This window comes from Anomalospiza imberbis, chromosome 3 (assembly GCF_031753505.1).
Source record: "Anomalospiza imberbis isolate Cuckoo-Finch-1a 21T00152 chromosome 3, ASM3175350v1, whole genome shotgun sequence".
Classification (NCBI taxonomy): Eukaryota; Metazoa; Chordata; class Aves; order Passeriformes; family Viduidae; genus Anomalospiza; species Anomalospiza imberbis.
Window position 1 is genome coordinate 29312740 of NC_089683.1, and position 20245 is coordinate 29332984.

General features: G+C 37.6%; 1 protein-coding gene across 2 annotated transcripts in view; it reads right to left on the reverse strand.

Moving 5' to 3' along the window:
* Positions 1 to 19658, reverse strand: part of LMBRD1 (LMBR1 domain containing 1) — a 68251-nt gene extending 48593 nt beyond the window's left edge. The window contains exons 1-6 of one of the 2 annotated variants that reach the window (XM_068183753.1): positions 19531 to 19658; positions 18878 to 19054; positions 10816 to 10876; positions 6223 to 6320; positions 5175 to 5239; positions 647 to 735 (exon numbers count right to left, since the gene is read on the reverse strand). In XM_068183753.1, coding sequence (XP_068039854.1) covers positions 647 to 735; positions 5175 to 5239; positions 6223 to 6320; positions 10816 to 10876; positions 18878 to 19054; positions 19531 to 19590 — 550 coding nt within the window. In that variant the 5' untranslated portion in view covers positions 19591 to 19658. Of the gene's footprint in view, positions 1 to 646; positions 736 to 5174; positions 5243 to 6222; positions 6321 to 10815; positions 10877 to 18877; positions 19055 to 19530 lie in introns of both variants that reach the window. The other variant, XM_068183752.1, reaches the window with a different exon arrangement.
* Between the last annotated feature and the right edge of the window lie 587 nt (positions 19659 to 20245).

The following is a 20245-nucleotide window of genomic DNA, read 5'->3' on the forward strand; positions in this document are numbered from 1 at the left end:
TGAACTACATCACTCAAGTGTTAAATACTATTCCACAGAGTTTAGCCTTCTCAACAGCTCTTTACAGCCCTAGTGTAAAGTATAACAAATGTAAACAACAATTTTAGAAGAGGTCAGTACTGTAAGAGCAAAGGGAAGAAGTTGTAACACGCACAGGACTTTCCAGTCTAAATAGACAGAACCACTCATCTCATTTTTACAGGGAACAGCAGTACTGCATTTCATCAGGTAAATGACTGAAGACTGTCACAACATGATCCACACTCACCATACCCTGAAAGTCAGTGAACTTCACCACCCAAGCAGCATTTAAGAGCTAAATGAAGACTACAGAAGAAAGTATCCTCCTCTCCTCACCATAAGTATCAGCAGACACAACACTGGAGTCCTTGCTATCAAATGGGAACTTGTATTTAAAATATAGAGAGGACATGCCGGCAGTGTCTGCTTTCACAATAGTCCTAATTTTTGTTTTTCTCTGAACAGTAAGAAGTCTTATTGTAAAGATTTACTGTAGGCAAGCAGTCAGAGAAAAGTTAGAAAACTGGCACCAAGGAAGTTAATTATCTTGTTCAGCCAATGAATGAGTAGCAGAGATTAGTAGAGTAGCAACTCGTGCAAAGCTCAGAACAGATCACAAACTTACGACTGCTTCCAAATTCTTCAAACAGGAGCTTCACTTTTTCCCACTCTGTGGAATTCTTCTTGTTGGGAATATCCAAAGGAACAAAAGCACTGTAATACAGAAAAAAATCTTTCTTATCCTAATTAGTGAAAAATAAGAAGAATTCTATCTCCAACTTAAGAAAATATAAACCCATTCATTCCTGAAAATGCAGTGTTTTATTTTATTCACATTCTCCTCAAATGCTGCATCTATATCAGCAATGTACGTGTATGTGTACATGTCAGGTCTGAGGTCAATGAACAAGTGATTTTCTATTTATTCATCCTAAAAGAGGTAAGGACTCCACACTCAAGTATAATTAAAAGAAACATTAATATGATTTACTATTCTGATTTGATTCACATAGAGAGGAGCAAATAAACTTTAAGCATCAATTGAGACAAATTCTTATATAAATATACACTTCTGAAAGCCAAAATAAAATAATTAATGATTTCTCAAACAAGCATTGAACTATAAAGGGACATGTTTATCTACCATTATTACAACTAAAAACATCTCCATTCCATTCTTTGCTCTGTAGCTGGCCAAGAGAACGGAGCTCCAGAGAAGTTCATTAAGATTTTTAGTTCTTCCAATAAGCACACTAGCAAAGAATGCTCAGAGAACAATGTCAGGTAAAACATTCCCCTAGCTGAAAGCTTCCTGTTACCAGGCTAACCATCTAAAGTCAACTAATAAGAATAACTCTTCAGCACCTGTACAGACAAAACAGATGAGTTTGTAATAGCTGGAAAAACAGTGCCTCCATATCAAAAAACCACTGAAACCGTAGCTTTGAGACATGAAATAGAACGTCTACAAGTCACAGGGAAGACAGATTTGAAGGGAAACACTTTAGGCAAACAATGAAATAACTCAAATTTAAGTCCATAAAGAATGTTCACAAGTATAATTTGGACTTGTATGACAAATTGATATAATTAGTACCACATAATTAGACCCCTGCTTGAAGTCCCAAACAAATACATATATTCCAGGAGCAGTCTCAAAGTACAAAGTATATTCTTTTGTTTCAAAGGTTAAGGCTAAACCAACTGTGTGCACATATAATCATCACATCCAAACCAAACTGATACTCTGCCAAAAAAAAAGTTGACATTTTAAAAGTCAAGATTTGAATTTCTAAAGATAACGTCTTGACTGTGCAAGAGGCAGATTGAGGGCTAGCATTTGCTTAAGCTGACACATGCTCGTTGACTTAGGATTTATGCCTCTAGTAGTAATTCTTTCTGTACAACAGCATCCAGACAAAATGAAGACACAGGTATTAAAACCAAGTTAGGCAACATTTCTACTTATAAATGATAAAAAGAAATAACTGCAGGTTTATTTGCTAAAAATGGTTAAAGGAGACTGAGAACATATCTCAAGTCCTTTTTATTTTAGCACAACTATGGATTTGCTATTTGTGGACCACATGCAGGGAACAAACAAGATGGAAGAACATTTTAGGCTATTTATAACTTGCTTGCTTTTTTTTGCCCCGGAGAACAATAGGGGTTTTTTTTGTTTTTGCTGAGACTACCTACAACCAGCATGTCAAAGGATACTAATCAGAGCAGAGGCTACTGAATACATTATACTCTTCAATTAGTACTCAGATAAACCTTGACTGAAGGAGATGGACATCTGATTCTGCTCCTGCTCAAGTTCCATGCACCAAAGGCCCCAGAAAGAAACACGGGAGTTATAAACTTAGGTAATGCAAGCAAACAAAACAGCTCAGCTGTGATGTCTTATACTTGGGAGTTCTGGACACAAATCAAATTATTAACTGTGGTAATTTTAAGAATAGAAGCAAATTGCTATGCTGTTCAAAACACATCCTGGGTAAATTATTATTAAAATCTAGATCAATATCTAGGCTGCCGAACAAAGAAAGTAAATGCAAGACAAGCAGTTTAAAACTATTCACTCTTGGCAGGGCTAATACACAAGTGTAGATGGATAAAGTTTCATCCTTAAATCAAGAGTGTCATTAACTGTCATCCTTAGGAAATTATTTTTCAACACACCAGATTTAGACTCATTTCCTTAAGTGAGTTCTGCTGTGATATAATTTGCATAACTATTTATAGGATAATTAGATATATTCATAGCTTTTTAAGAGCTAATGGTTCTAGAAAATTTAAGGTAACCAGTTTAATTCTAAACACTGACAGCCAGAGAAGCATGCATTTTGGAACCAAATGTTCATTAGCCTCAAAAACAGCCTTTTTTCATACTAGACTGCTTCAGGGTTCCTTATTGTAGATTGCAGTATGTCAAGCCCCTTGACAAGCACATGACATTTAGAAACAGTAGAGGGAAAGTGCCTAACTTATGGGAAGGGAAAGGTATGATAAGTAAAAACTAGTTCTGAGCATCCTGGTATAAATTTGCCCTATACCTTGCCTTCCATGGTACTCTGCATCAAGTTATTTGTGTGCAGAGGATTTAAATATTTCAGACATGCACATTTTTGCCAGACAACTGTTTTGTAACAGACAAATAAAGTAAGAGGTACAAACACTACTCCTGATAACAATTTGGACAATAACATCCTGCTCACTGAGCTGTGTTATCAAGTCAGAAAAACCTCCAGGACTATGTGGCACAAAACAGATTTGTTTCCCAAAATAGTCACAACGATCTCTAGTGGAGGAAGGGCAACATCCCAGTAAGAAAAAGACACTCAAACTTTGAGCTTAATATAGCTTTTACAAGTCATTTGAGGACAGCTGACCAGGGAAGAGGCAAAAAACTTGCTTATGTAGACCTTTAAAACTATTTAATAATTAACTATTTATTGACCTTTTTTAATCATACAGATTACTTCCTAAACCAATCACAATGGAGGTTGTCTGACTTTGAGACACTAGTGATATAAGCACAGGAAGAAAGACTATTTGCTAGGTACTTACCAGGAAATATTCCTATCCCTCCTCAGTCTCAACCTGTGCGCAGGAGCACTCTAGTCCATTAAGCCTAGACATCTAGAGTAAAACCCAGTACATAAAATTCCAGTCTATTTTAACATTACTCTGATCCTAACCACCAGTAAGAGAATCCTCAACTACTGCAAGACTAGTCTTCACTACCACATTCAGTCAAACCACTTAGAAGCTTCAGCTCCAACATGTTTATCTCTTTCTGGTCACACTGGACTTCTGTGGCCACTCCCTGCCCCTGCTGTGAAAACAGCTGACTAAGGTAACTTCTTCAGAAAAAGCATACACATAAACACTGAGATATGTGCTACTTAATTTATATAAAACTATACTGGAAATAGAATTCACATTTTTCTTCAGCACAGTCACCTCAGTTGCCTCTAAAACTGAGCCTTTTCCCCTTGAAGGGAGTCTCACAGTTTCACTTAAAAGGGCAATACACTTACTGGGAGGGAGGAATGAACATGTTTACACTTACTGAGGATTCAGCTGACACCTACTAGAGACACTATCAAGATTTCTGAACGGGATGTGTTATACAATACATGTATCTATACCTATGATGTGAGCTAACTGACAAAAACAGCTTTTGCCAGAAATTTTAGTACTATTTCTAGACAATGATTAAGGTAATAAACTCCTACAATCTCTTTTAAGAGCAAATACCTTACTTTCACTTCAAAGGACAAGGCACTTGATAGAAGCGCACCTTTAACTTTTATCAAAACTGAAACAATATTCCAGTAAGATGGTATATAACTGCAAGTATTAATTCACTCTAGTTTCTACTTCACACTCCAGTACTTTGATATGGATCATTTTAGCATACATTTTGCAATTTTTACCAACTTTATTGCTGCAGTCAAAGTGCTAAAAAGTTTATGAAACAGATGACATCAGAAAGATTCAGTACTGGTGTGTATGTCATGCTTAATGGTGATCTGAAATCAATTTTCTGCTACTACTTTGAGTTACAGAACAACAGCACTTGCTGCAAACAGGTTACTCACTTCAGTAACATTTGCCTTTTAAACAAATGCCAGCAAAAGCTTTATCAGACAAGGCACAATTAAGTCAAATATAACCTCACACTACACTTACATTCTTCAGACAACATTTCTATTTAGGAAAGTATAAGCATATAACATCTTATCTTTTTCCTAAGAAGCTGTTTTGCAATGTCCATTTCAGAAAAAGGACTTGAGAAAAGCAAAAAGCTATTTGATTAACATAGAAAAGGACAAATTTTTTACTCCCTGTTGTACACTGAAGTATTAATGTAGTTGTGTCAAAGCCACCACATCCTTGATGCCAATTTACACTGCATGTTCAGTCAGCTTGGAAGCACAAGCATCCCCACAATTAAGAAAACTATTTTATCTTCCAGTTAAACTCTTACTTTTCAGGTACATAATTCTCAGGATATTTAAACCCTATTAATGATTAAGCTGATGTTGATTATACAGATTGAGCGTATCATAATTTACCTCTTAGAAGCACAGAACTCTGATAAACAAATCTTGCACAGAACAGTTCTCAATACAAATACTTACCCAATTAACAGGAGAACTGCACAAATTGTGATGAATCCCAGAGTGTATTTGAGTGCGGTTTTAACCTGCTGAATATTAAAGAGAAAGTTAATACATTGACATAAAATGAATAAAAAGGGATTTGTGCAAACTATGAAGAACTATACTTAGCATAACAGGTATTCTGTTAAAAAAACCTCCATAAAGAGCATGACTAGTTACATATATAAGTTATAAGCATACATTCTTGAAGCATTTCATAGCTTGAGAACTGTCAACAATGACACAGAATTCTGCTTCCATCATAAGCTATGCATTTGAGCAGCTGTGGCTGGAAGCCTAGATATATTCAGTGCAAATACACTCAAAGAAAATACTTACTACTAATACTTTATATCATGGCTATTATTAAAATTCTTCTTATGTTAAGGTTACAATTAAACAGAAGGAAAAACATTCATGATTAATTGATTAGAAGCTTCTTTAGAAAAGTCTTTTCATTTGAAACATAGCACCTTACTGGCATGCAGTTACTGTATTCCCTGGGAGGTCTGAAGCCAGTGCATTAGAAAAGTAAACATGTTAGTTTCAGGTAAATTACTACTGCCTACATCAAGAAAAAAGCAAACACTACGGTAGAAAGACATGAAATTTAAGTACCTATTTCAGAATCAGATCCATCTTCCTATTCTCTACTTTAAAAGCTGTCACTATATATGGCTTTTATTCCATGGAGTCTCACATAAGAAGTTTTAACTTCCTGTGTATGACATCTTCCTCAAAAGATTTTTTTAGAAAGTTTAAAGACTTCATGAAAATACAGACATTAATTACTTATCTCACTAAAGTTTCGTTTCATGTGAGACCACTGTGCTTAGAATAGACAATGTCAGACTATGCCTTACTAACAGCTGCTCCAGGATTTTTATGAAAATATAGTAATAGACTCATACATTACAATGTTAATACCATTTTTAAATTTAAAAAAAAAATATCATTCTTGCTTTCATGTTTTGGCTATATTCATTTGCCATTTCATGGCTTGGTGCATTTGCTAGAGTAAACTTACTGAGCATGTGTTGCCATCATCTTCTTCCTTCTCCTCATAATAGAAATAGACAAAGGGAATCCACAGAAAGACACAGAATAGAATGATCGAGTACAGAGCTAGGAGGAAGAATTAAATGAAGAAATAATTACATCGGCACTTCATTTACTACACAGTAATTCAAAGGAAAGAGTAAAACATTAATTTCCTCTCATTCTAGCTCTTAATTTCAGGCATTGAAAACTTAGTAAGATTCACCAGCCAGCATACAAATTATTACTGTTTTGTGAATTGCAAAGGACTTTAAAGTGAACCCTTTCAGACTAAGGATTTCAGCTCCGTCTTGAATTCAGCAATAACAAAAGACTAAAAGTAATCAACTGTATGCAAGTGATATACAATACTAGCACACTACCTTAGAGCATAGTGAATAAAAGAAAGCTAAGCCACCCATTAACAGCTTGTTCCAAAAATGTATATCAAATGAAATTAACTTAAAGCTATTTTGATCACTGGACTCAGTATTAGAGTCTCCTATTAAAAAAAGTACATCATGGATGAAAGACGTGGTTGTTACTGACCTCAACTCACAAAACAAAACAAGCTGTAGCAATGTAGTGTCATCATGCCACGGTCCCTTTTTAGAAGAAGACTAATTGGAGATTGCAAAAGATATGTAACTGCATAGCCACTAAACCAAGACAGTCCTACTCTCCTGCCGCTTTGATGCACAGGTGATCATAAGAAAGTTAAAATTTTAACACGTCTTTACAAATACTGTCAAGTTTTGAAGCCATTAAGACAGCTGGCCAAAGTCAATTGGAGTGACTAGCCAATGGTATGAAAAGACCAATTTCAGGTAGAGAATTTCAAGTTTAAATCTTCAGCTCTCAGTATTGTAAGTTGAACATGCTTTAGCACATGATTATTTAGGAATTTTTTTTTAATATTCCATATTCTACTATGAACATTGCAGAAGTCCATTAGGAAACTAAAAACTGTGAAGCAGTATGTTACAGTATTTGCACCCTGCAAGAAAAGTATCCTGGAATAGTTTCCTAAGCCTTCAAAATGTCAGAAGTGCTACACAATCAAAACTGCTTGTGCTGGAACAAAATTGCACCTTTGAGGAACAAATAAAACTACTCAGAACCACCTAAGTCTTGTAATCTTTGTCTATTTTTCATGTTTGCCCCATTTTGCATGACTAATTAATACCTTTCTATATACACATATATATGTAATTAACACCTTTCCATGAATACAATCATTCCCAGCTTAAGTCTGTGACCTCTTATCTTGGCTAGTGCACTCCTCACGTTGCCCATGAGCCCCAAAGAAATCTACCTTAGTATTTTTTCCTGAAGTTGGTATAGAAGCCAAATAAAATATCAACACCTAGAATCTAAACATGAATCACTAATTATATTTAAATAGAACTCATTCTTTGGAAAAATATTTCAAAGTGTTAAAGGCATCTACTGTTTAGCATATTGAGTTAGTATGGCAACACAAGAAGAGAAACAAGTTCTCAGTTCATGAACTCTCTCATTTGCCAAGAGCAAATTCAGTGCTATAGAACACCTTAAAACCTCAAACTCAAAAAAGAAGCCTCCCTAGACATTCTACAGCAGTAGTCATACCACTTCAATATTGTGAATATGTGTGACTTTCAATTTATGTTCTAGCACATTGCTCCCAGAAAAATTACCCTAATTTGGAAAGTGTTTCTATAGATCAACTCCACAGTATTTGTCAAGCACAGCGACAGATCTCTCACAGTACTGAGAATGGCTTCTCCTAGAACTAGACCATGAAAACATGAAGTCATATTTGACTTGCACTTAGTTCCTAGAAGCCCAAATTCTTGTGTTGATCACTCAGAGTCAATGACTTATCAAACATTTGCAGTAAGCAGACAAAACTCCATGTAAAAATCATCCAAGTAATACCACTTACCCTTTTGGATAAATTCTTACTCAAAAAACTTTAACCAAGGAATCACCATACTTTTGCTGACTTAAAAAGGAAATGGAAAATCTAAAGTTCAGCATAGACCTCAAAGCACACATGAAGAGATGCAATAAAATTTAGTACACAGTCCTTGCCACACCATAGCTGGGACTTATCTAACACATGTAGGTCAAGATCTTGGTCTATGTCACAAAACGATTGGAATCTACCAATAATATCCTTTCACTATACACAAAATTTCATCAAAGGACACTGAACATCAAGATGACTCCAACAAGTAGTATTTACTCACTAGAGGAAGAACCACACAACACCTCCAGGTTAGTGTCAATTGTTTCAACCTCATTCTTTGTGATACAAAGCAAACTGTGTTGGACAGTTTTCAATTATAACGCTTTCTGAAAAGAGTTTTCCTTCCGAACAAACTGACCTGCTTATTTAGAGCATTTGCCAACCATTGATCATTGTTCAATCACTAAAGTATTGTGAGGCATGTTCTATTACATTTGGGTTTAGAAATAGTAACACATTAAGCCACTATGGTTTCAAAGCAATTATTAGACTGGTTTCCTAAGAAAAGTGCTGAAATCCCACTTCAAGATACAGTTATTTCAAGCTTCATTCTGAGAGGTACCTCATTTACCATTCTACCAATACAAACTCATCCTATTTTTGTATTAGTCTAGCCAAGAAACCAGGTCAGTATGAGAAACAGAACACTTTTCATGGGGGCTAACAACTATGCAAAAAAACAAAAAAGCTTTTCTATATTTAATTGCAGCTTGATCAGTAAAAAACAATGCAAGTAGCAAAATAATGATTAATACTCTAAAATATCTGTTAAATTCCAGTCTCCACATTCTTGCTACAATTACAAGTGACTTGGATTGAAGGACAATGACCTAAGTCCATCAATTATTAATACCATAAATTGTCAATACACCTACACAAGTCAAGTAGGATCTATATAGTTATCTCTCCATTTTCAGGAGACAAGAAAATACGGGTATTCATGTTCTTAAGTACAAAAAGGTACTTCACTTCTGCTCATCCTGTCTGTTAAAAAAAAAAAAGCCACAATCAAACACTTTCTTAGGAAGATTGCAAAAAAAAAAAAAAAAAAAAAAAAAAAAGTGGAATAGTATTACAATGGAAGAGTTGCTTAACTTTCTCCCATCAGTTATGTTACTATGCTGGGCAAAATAGCAGCAGGGCACTAGATTATGTAGGAGAGGCACTGTGTTTTTATATATGGTTTTTGGAGACTTCTAAAAAAACAAGTCATTGTTATTGTTCACTTCAACACAGCTCTAGTTATAAAACCAGTTATGAAAAAGGGTATCTACTCAAATTAAGATGACAAAAGAAAAAAATTTTAAAACCATGTTTAAATCTCTACCACCATCTGGAGGATATGCTATGAAATAAGACATTTTCCTGCAGTATTTCAAGTAGACCTGTACAGAAAGGCCAAAAACAAGAGCAGTTTTCCCAATTTCAGTTTAAATCTTTTTCAAAAAATTAGTTTGAGATTTACCAAAACATTCAGCTAGCCCAAAACACCTTACAGAAATTCATCAGTCTCACAAATCTATAGCAAACTGTCCACAGAAGAGCTTGAAGATTATTCCGCCTTATGAGTTGTGAAATATTTGGTCTGTTAAATAAGACTTTGTCAATCTACAAAGAAAAGAAATCCAATACAAATAAATTCCACTATTATAAAGTGAAGACTCTGTGTTAAAAGTTCCTTTTTGAAAATGGAAGTCTTCTTACTACTTTTGACTTTATTCATTTTAATGCTGAGTGAAGCCTATTCTAGTTTGTCATTATCACTGGCATGCAATAATTAATCTGTAATTTAACAAAGTAAGTCCACTATTTTAAATCATTTCCTGATCTAAAAAATATTTTCAAAAGAATCACAATAATCTGAAATAAAAAACTTCAAGTCTTTGGAAATGTGACCAAAAGCAGGCAACCACCTCTGAGTTTGCACCATTAACTGAAACAAACATTTCACTCAAACTGTGCTGAGCACATTTCCATACCCACTACATATATCAAGTAGTAGTAAAACTTCTCATAAGTTTCATAAGGACCACTAAAAAACTGATATAAGACTACACAGAGGTTTGGTGAACAGTTATTTTATTTCAGTCACTTTTTAAACTGTCAGTTCTATTCAGGATTACCACTTTTGAATCAACTCCTTTATGCTCCTCCACAGTAACTGTTACTTGGAACAGGGTAGTTGCTGAATCTGAATACTTAAAAGTGCTGCACTCATGATTGCATGAACTTTATACATGGTAGACACGTTTCACATTGCTGCATATGTTAGGTGCCATAAAAGATACAGCAAAACCATGTGTTTCCTTCAAGGGACCACTAAATACACACACAGGAAACATGTGAACCACAGATTATACAACAGAAACCATTAGCCTTTTCATGAACTGGCTTCAGTATATTTGCATTACTAGGGGGCTCTTGAAGAGAAAAAAATATTCTCTTGAGAGCACTAAGACTCATGTTTAACCAAAAAGGGATAACTCAATATGACCTCTAAAAACTTCATTACTTCACTTAAAGGTCATATTACTTGGGAAAAAAAAAAAAAAAAGCTAAAATACTTACTGTAATAGCCATAAAGGACAGTGTCTTCAATTTGCCTTGAAACATTAGCATCAGCCCAGACCTAGAAAAAAAGGATAGAAGAATTTATTATCAAATGTAATAAAAGAAGTCTACATGAGAAGCAACCGCTCAAGGACACAAAGAGAGGGAGTGTTAAAAATGCTACTTCTAAAGATTTCCATGCTAGAGTGCTGCCAACAGTGAAAACCACCGGGCAAACAGGAATAAGCAGAGAACAGTTTCACAAAAGGAAGGTTTTAGACCCAAAGGAGCATTAAGCAGTTTTGGCAGCTCTCACATATGTTCTGCTAATTCCCACAGTATCTTTTTAAGAGTCTCTGAAGATAATCATAGAATAGTCTGGGTTGAAAGGGACCTTCAAAGATCACCTAGTCCATCCATCCTGCCACAGGCAGGAACAGCAAGTTACTCAAAGCCTCATTCAACCTGACCTTGGAATGCTTCTGGTGATCGGCATCCACAACTCCTCTAGCAACCCTGCTCCAGAGAACCATCCATCTCACAATAAATTTCTTCTTTATAGCTAAATCTACACTCTCCGTTTAAAGCTGTTACATTTTCTTCTGTGTCTACAGGCCCTGGTCAAAATTGTTTCTACATCTTTCTTATAAACTGTCTCTATACTGAAAGGCTGCAACATCCACACAGTACCTTCTCTTCTCCATACAGAACAACCCAAACTCTTTCAGACTGTCTTCACAGGAGAGGTGTTCCAGATCTGATGGTTTTTGTGGCCTTCTTTTAAAAGCTTTCTTGTGCCATGGGCCACACAGTTGGACAAAGTACACAATGTACACAATATTTCCATCACAGAATAGCTTTGTTTAAAATTTGCACATACAGATGCAACAATACTTAGGCATAAAAATAAGAAAACTTTTTATTATGCTCAGTTATATTTAATTAACTTCTATTTTTGTTAGTTATTACACCAGTTTAAGCTGTCATCTATTTCAAAAGTACAAGACTTCACTTTTTTGTTTGATCAAAACTTGAATTATATGAATATTCAACTTAGCAATATCTAATTTTACAAGTCAAAAGTAACTGCACAACTCAGTCCTAGAGAATGTTCTAGAGAATAGAAGCAATGAAAGTGAAACTACAACTCTTAACTATGTTGGAAACTACAATCAGCCAGATGGCTGAAACCAAGTTCTTGTGCCCACTCCCACTCCTCCAAGAGAGGAACTACTGGTTTAAGGAGGCTAAATATTTTATGACATAATAGTTGGCAGACAAACTCAGGGACTGAATACAACGGTCCTATGCTGCCAGTACAGCTTAAACATACTTCTGAATTGTTTTAGTTTTGTGGGATCCAATCTATATGTGGTCAAGAGCAAGAAAGTAGTTAACCACAAGCAGAATTCTTTAAAAGCTAAAGAACACAGCAACATAAATGAATTGGTGAAAAAAAAATATCCAGTACTGTCAAAGCCCTTTTTCATTTCTGTATGCAGGCTTTCTTTCTTCAAACTGGTAAGATCAATCCCTTTTAGTTGTAAAGACACACACTAACAGAGAGATATGAAAATGCAAATGAGCACACTACTTAAATATTGTTCCCATAAGACATAAAGACACTTTGGCTTTTGGTTAATCAGTTCTCTCAGAATTGCATAAAGTAATCTGGAATATGGGCTTGATAACATATCATGAACACATTTTCTACCATCTCAGAAAATCAGCACCAGTTTCCTTTTTCTTATTATATTAAGACTTCCAGTAGGTCAGTTTACATTAAGATTTTAAAATTCACTGTATGAACTAAATTAGATTATCATCCAGCTGGAATTTGAGCAGAACAATACACATACATTTTGACATTTCATCAGCAAAAAAAATATGAAAACTATTTTAGCAAAAGAGGCAGAAGCAACACCTGAAGTACCTGTCAGGTACACTACACGGTAAGCTCAGTTTGTGAAGACTGCCAGGCTAACACCCAACAGCATTTCGAAAAATAAATTTCTAGGCATTTGGATTAAAATATACCACAAAAGAATTTGATTACAATAAGTAAGAAGCAGATACAGAACATTTAAATTGCATCATGTTAAGAAAATGCTTACTTTAATCAAGCCTAAGGGAAAACCAAGACTGAACTGGACTGTGCATTGCTTGATTCCAAAGTAGCTACTGGAAAAAAAGGTCTCTCCTAGGAGCAAAGGAGACATTTAAAACGTACAAAAACCAAGAACAACCAAGAAAAGCAGCAGCGAGACCCAAAGTTTAAGAGGCACAGCCACTGTATAGAAGAGGTAGCTAGTAATGGAAATACAACATGGCTTAGCTGCCCAAGAACTGCTTCTCCTTCAGCTACAGAAAAGCACTTTTAACACAATACAGATGTAGAATTTTAAACACTGCAATTGCTTTTCATTTTGTTTTTCAAATTAAGTTACATACAGGACCAGAGTAGTATACTAGGAAACATACACTACACCATATTAAAATAGTGAGCTGCTACATTACACTAAACAAACTCAAATTGCAAATGCGTGCATTGCACCATTACTTACATCTGCCTCAGAATACAAACTTTGCATTACTCTGCACAAGGAGAATATGTAATGCAAGCCAATTCAATGGTATATCATAATTATTATGTCAGCTTTCAGTCAGCTGCCAAAGCCCCACATTTAAACAAACTAAAAAGCAAAACGGTTAATTCTAACTGGCAAATTATCCATATGCACACACCATCAGCAACACAAAGGCAGTAACCAGTTCATCTGAGCTGTTTCAAAGGCTAGTGACAGCAGCACTGCCTTGTCAAAAGCAAGCACTGCTACCTAATGAGTGTCAGAGCTCTGACAGTCTTAGCATCTCTGGTGACATACTAGCTGCTAGGTATAGGAATTTACTCAACTAGCACATCAGGACTCAGCTGAGAACTCATTTAGACAGCATCCTAGATCTAGTATTTTCCATTCATTACAACCCAAGCTTACAGTATATACAGTGAATGGCTTAAAAGCACAATAGATTAGGGAGGTGAAAATTCATACTGCCTTCAACAAACAGTTTAAGGTGTCAAAATGGGACCACAAATTCTCTTAGGACCTGCAGAAATCAGGCATTCTGCACTGTTGTGCTGTACTTAATTTTGTTCCATGCAGTTTAGCAAACACATATCACTTTTAAAATACCTGTACCAATGCATTGTACTGACAGACAAGGGAAACCACAAATTGCAATGATAGATGCATTGAGCACGATGACCCATATTAAACTATTATACTCAAGTATTTTGTAACTTAGGTCACATTAAAAAAAAAGTGCAAAAAGTACATATGCTAGTAAAATGTTGCTATGTAAGTAAAGATATAAAAAGGAGCTTAAGACACTTAAAGTTTACCTAAATGCTAAATCCAAAGCAAAGCTCCCTTAGAAGATTAATTTTATAATGACATTCATGGAAAATTAGTTACAAAGAGTACTTGCTCCTGCATTAATCATTGAGCAGAGTCTTTCTTCTCCCAGCAACTCTGTCCAGTTAGTGCCTCATGTTAACATATTTTAACAGAACAGTACTATTCAAACTATACAGATAACTTCCCCACATAAAACCATTGCAAATTAATCTGACTTTCCACCATTTTTGGTGAGGAACAGCCATGAATTTCATGTTTTTGTCCTCATTAAATTTGATATTTTTACTGTCACTGCTGTAAGACTTTCATGAGTACCCAGGGAAGCTAGCTCTCATTCTCTGCAAATGTGTCTTAAGAGAGATTAAAGTTATGCAACATTACGGGTCTCAGTATTTGTGATGTTTCATCAAATGTAGATGAAGCACTCGTTCTTCTGATTAGCCTCTCCCAAAGCTTAGGCAACAGAAGACAGATACAGTATCAAAGACTGGAGATGGAGTCATAGCATGGTTAGATATGAAGAAATTTTGTATCCAGATCTCAGATCTTCCAGCCTGTCCAGAATGGGACAGTGGCAGGATTTTGATTTCCAGATGGAAAGTAGCATCCAGAAACATGCACATCTCAGCCCCATCTGCCTAGCAACAATTTTTGACAAAGTTTTATTGTTTCATAAGTAGTAATTCTTACTCGGGAAGGAGGTATAGTGTCCGTCAATAACTTCTCCATTAGCACCTTTCTAAAAATAAAAACCCTGGACATTTCTAGTGGTTTTGTATTCTGAGCATCTATATTATGAGTTGTTCCCCTCACACCCTCCTAAGATGCAAAACACCTTAAATGGTCTGCAAAAAGTACTTCCCATTAAGCAGATGCTACTATTTGAATCATTAGGAGGACAACTGCCTTTTAACAGCTCATGCAGACACCCAAGGCTTGTGATACATTCAGTTTTAACCAGACTGAAAGAAATGCCACTGGCTTTTAACTTCATATAGTAGCAAGAATTCATACATTTCAAAAAGAAAAGGAAAGGTTTCATCACCTTCTCTGCCTTCTGCTAGAACAGTAGGAAAAGAAGACAGTACAATGATGTGAGCATCCTTGTTTCAAGCAGTCTTCCTGCTGCAAAACCCCATCAGCTACACTTTAAATATTTATGAGACTTGTAGGTCAAACTCAGAGAACTTGGGTTCCAGCAGCAATATTACATTTTTAAGCTATGGCAAGGTTTTCTGTTCCTATGTGTTTGTTGTAAATCCAACAAGTTTTCAGATCAAACAGATCAGATGCAACTGGTTGCATTTGAAGTCCTTTGAAACAAACTAAAGCACTGACAGTGCTCACAGTCAAAACCTTGGAGCTGAAGTGGTGTTGTTGAACATTATCAGGACTTCACTTACAAGGTAATACTCAAGTTTTTATTAGCATTAAACCAAAATCCTCCTTTCCTACTTAACAGTACTAGGAATAGAAGAAATCCCACCCTCCAGAAAAGGTGTTACAGTAAATTCTACTGTGTAACTACTGTGCAAAACTTGCCAATAGCAAACCTGCTCAAGTCACTGAGTATAAAAACTTTAAGATAATATTTGATAAGTTTTAAAATATGGTGAGATACACCACTATGTGCTAAATGCTACAAGCTACTTTTACCATAAACAATAATTTGTAGTAATTGAAAGATGTATAAATAGTATCTTAACAATCTTGTTGAAATGAATAAAACCTCAAGTTAACAAAGGCTGACCAAGATATAGCATACAGCCCTTGTCAAGGAAGGCACTTCAGAAAACATGATGGAAAAAGGCTACACAACACTTTAAAGTGAATTCCCCCAGAAAACAACATAATATTCACAACCTTCAGAAAAGATACCCTGCTTGGGTATTACAGTTCAGTCAATCTTTGTAGCCAGGACATACCACCTTCCCTTGTCACAGAACACACACACAATTCACAATGAGAATTTTGAACCATCAAAGTCTTCAATTTAACCTCTGCTGTTAGTGTAACATGTCCCTAGGTTTGCTACAATCTTATTCATCTTGTAAACACTCAGCTGTATCTACAAGTTGACAGTAGGGTCAAGATACATTAAAAATGAACTGAAAGTTCACATATACTACCTCTTTCAAGATGAGCACCCTTGTTTCTCATCACTTTTAACACTGATACCAGGAATTACAGCTGGGAGGAAGAAGAAAAAATTTTTACTTAGAATCTGGGTAAGTGCCCAGATGCTCTTTTGGCATCATCTCTGAAATCATCCAGTTGGAGTTTTTTAATAAACTACTAATTTATCCACAGAGAATATCATCCACATCTGCTACCTGGATCTCCCTCAAAAATTCACTGAGAAGATAAAGACTTAACTCACTCTGCCCATCCAAAGCAATGAAGGTTTCTTGCCAGAGCCATAATCCTTCAGACCCCAGCATCATTTAGAGGATCTTGGAAGTGTTGGGTTTGAAAGAATGGTCCAGTCATCTTCAGGAAATATTCTAAACACAATTCTGTCTATCCTATTTGCAAAGCAATGGCAGGAAAGAAGGACATGTTACTTAGGACAGTTTAAAAGCTTTAACCACTCATGAAGACCACAGAATCATAGAAAATACTAAATTGGAAGGGACCATCAAGATCACCACTCCCAGTCCTGTGCAGGACACCATGTGCCTCATTTTAAGATGTTGCCAGCCTCCTACCTCAACATTACCCATTAAATGAAATTACTAAATCAATAAAGCTGTGTTTACCTATAGGTGCTGACTGATTTCAGATTCACTCAACTTAGAAGGCCACATTAGTATTTCTATACCATAATTTCAACACCTGTGTTTGGATCAAGCACTTTAATGTCAGTAGATCTCATGTTATTTCTGCAAAGCTAGAAACTCAATTCAGCTGAGACTTAAAAGATACAGAAAAATGCTTCCTTAAGGAAATATGGGGCAACTGTATTTCAACAAGCCATGAGAAGTATCTATAAACATTAGGAACTAAGCAGGACAAAGAAGCCTCAAAAGCATAGGCAAAAAGGTACTTGACAAAAAAAGCCTTTACCACAAGCATAAACACTTGCTCTCAGTACAATTTTTAAATAGAATCTACCCACCTCCCCATATCACAGCATTTGTCCATTAACAAGGAAATCTAGACCATGAAAAACAGTATTATAATTAGTTTTTCTTCTAGTAATTATATTGCCTTAACTAAAAATTTGCAGTTTGATGACCACCTTTGATGACCTGTTCACACAGGCTTTTTTCTAATCAGGCAAAGTATACCTTAGCAAAAAGGTGTCCCTTGCAACAGTGAATTCTGCTTAGTCCCCACCAGCTGTGCATTTTTCAGCTGGACCACGCTGCATCATGGTTATTTCTCTAGATACTCAGGCTCAATGTACTTAAGACTATTATTTTCATTGAATTGCTAGAACTCTGACATATGAAATCTTGATGGAAGATGGAAGAGATGGAAGATCTCTTCCATCTTCTATAATGACTTTAATTCCAAACAAGCAAGGTCTGAAAACACAAACTTTTCAGAATAACATTGAGCAACAGCTTAATTTATTAACCCTGAGCAATAAAGTAGACAAAAAATACATCACAGCTCAATTCTAAAGGCTTCTCATAACTTGCATTTATATAAGCACCAACCAAAAAGCACTGTATTAGCTGCAAGCTAGTTTTGAAGCATTAAAGAGATCTAGCAAGACCTATATCCTCCTTTGGAAGTAGGGCTGGAGGGCAAAACCATCTGGTGCACAGGCATTTACCCTTCTCCCGCTCTATCTTTTGTTTCAGGATCATAACTTTTACAAGAGATCCGGTTAGCCTCCAAACCCAAGTAAGTTGTTACTCAAGTTAGCTACATGCTCCAGTTTGACCTCTTGTTACTCACAATGTCCTCACAAAGACACAGAGTCAAGACCTTCAAGAATTCTTTTTGAAAAATCAAGTAATATTTGAAGCATTGGGAAGATCTCTTACAGAAATACTTAGAGCAGATGACAGCAAATACTCATCTCATTGGGAACTCATTTTGCATAGCAACCCCCTATGGTTTATAAATGCAGTAATTCAGCTAAGGCTTTATCAGCCAAAAAGAGATACTACTGCATTCCCCTCCGCCAAGGGTTTCTGCAGCTTTCAAAATGCTTGTTGATTCAGGCTTTACATTGCAGGTAGATTACCACAGTAAATATTTAAATGTTCCAGTACTAATTCTTTTTGCTGACAAAAAAAAATCAATTAAAATAATCCTAAGTTACAAAGGGGCAATACAGTCTATTTTTGAACAAAAGTACAACAAATATTATTCTACAATGCCCCATCATGATGAACTAAAAAGCAACACTTAAGCAATTTGTTTATATCTTCAGGACAGTACATTCACTCTTATGCACAACAGAAGGAACAAGCATTTGCAAAAGAGTAGAACATCTGAGAAAGTATAGAAGCCAAAACTGAAATCCATTTCAAATACCAGACATGAGTGTTTTATGCACAGTACTAGTACACAATTTTCAGAAAAGTCATGTCACTAAAACAGGTATTAGCACTGATTTCAGACACTTTCACAACCCAGGAGCATCCTTTTGCAACACAAGTGCTTGTTTTGAAGAGGCGATTAATATTTTTTAAAGTCCATACCTTAAATGTACCGTTTTGGTTTTTCATATATGAGACCAAAAATATGTCCACTGGCAGGAGTGCTGATGTGATAAGAGCAACGGCCAAGGCAAAAATTGCTGTAATGGTAGAAATCACTTCACTTTCCCGCCGACTCTGATACTTCCGCACATAAATCCAGCAGAAAATTAAAATGGCCTGAAATACACAGGGAAAAAAACTTATGAGTTGCATATAACAGTGTCAGCAAGTAGGTACTGACGTTAGACCCTGTACGGATGACTGGTACAGCGTACCTTTCACCTGAACACACAGCACCAGGATTACACTAACCACAACAAAAGTCACCCTTCCTTAAGAGCTGCTCGAGCAACAACACCAGCGCTCACACACGGAACACGCGGAAACACAAACAGCGCGGCTCGCCGGGCAAGGGGACAAGGCAGCCCCCGCTCCCGGCTCCGGGTTCTGCCCTGCGGCACCACCGCCGAGGCACCGCGGGAGCCGCAGGGGAGCACTCGCGGCCGGGGCAGGCTCAGGGACACGGGCGAGGAGACCGGCCGGGCTGCCCAGCACTGGAACAGCGAGCGGCCGAAGAAGGAGTAGCAGCCGGCCTAGGGAAGGGGAGGGGATGTGTGAGGGGGCCGCAGCAGGGCGGGAGAGCCGCCTCTCACCAGCAGCGCCAGGCCGAAGAGGCACCAGCCCGTCAGCAGGTCGGACGACGCCGCCGCCATCTTCGCTTCCGTCAGCGGGGGCGCGGCCGCCCCGCCGAGGCGGCGCTGGAAGCGGGGCGGGCTCGCGTCACCGCGGCAACGGCCCCACGCCGCGTGACGTCGCGCGCCGGCCGGCGGCTCCCGGCCCGCCCGCGCCTCCAGCCCCGCGGGCGCTGCCGCCGCCTGCGCCGCTGACGGGAGAGCGGCACTTCCCCGGGGGCAGAAGTGACGGCAGCCGGGAGTCCCCGGCCCCGTCCCGTGGCAGAGCGCAGCCGTCGGGGGGCAGGAAGGGGGAATCGGGGCGATGAAGAGCTGTGCTCACCTCTTGCTCCCGAGAAGGGTTTGCTTGTCCTTCCCTCCTGGGGCCGGGAGGCTGAGACAGGGCAGCGCTCGGTCCGAGTGATCTCTTGCCTGAGGGACAGCGGGAGGGGAGGAAGGGGGTTTGAGGAAAGGCAAAAGGTGTGCTAAGAGGTATCAAGCACTTTCAATCCTTTTGGTTTTGCTTCTTGCTGTAAAAGTATCTAAAGCATCTCCGTGCGTGGCCTGCAGCGCCCGGAGGCGCCGGGCAGTGCCGGCGGGTCGGGGCCGCTCCCGCAGGGCTGTGCGGGGAGGGTGTGCGGGAGTCCCGCACCTCGGTGCTCCTGGCCCGGGCTCGACTTAACCGCGATAGTGCCAA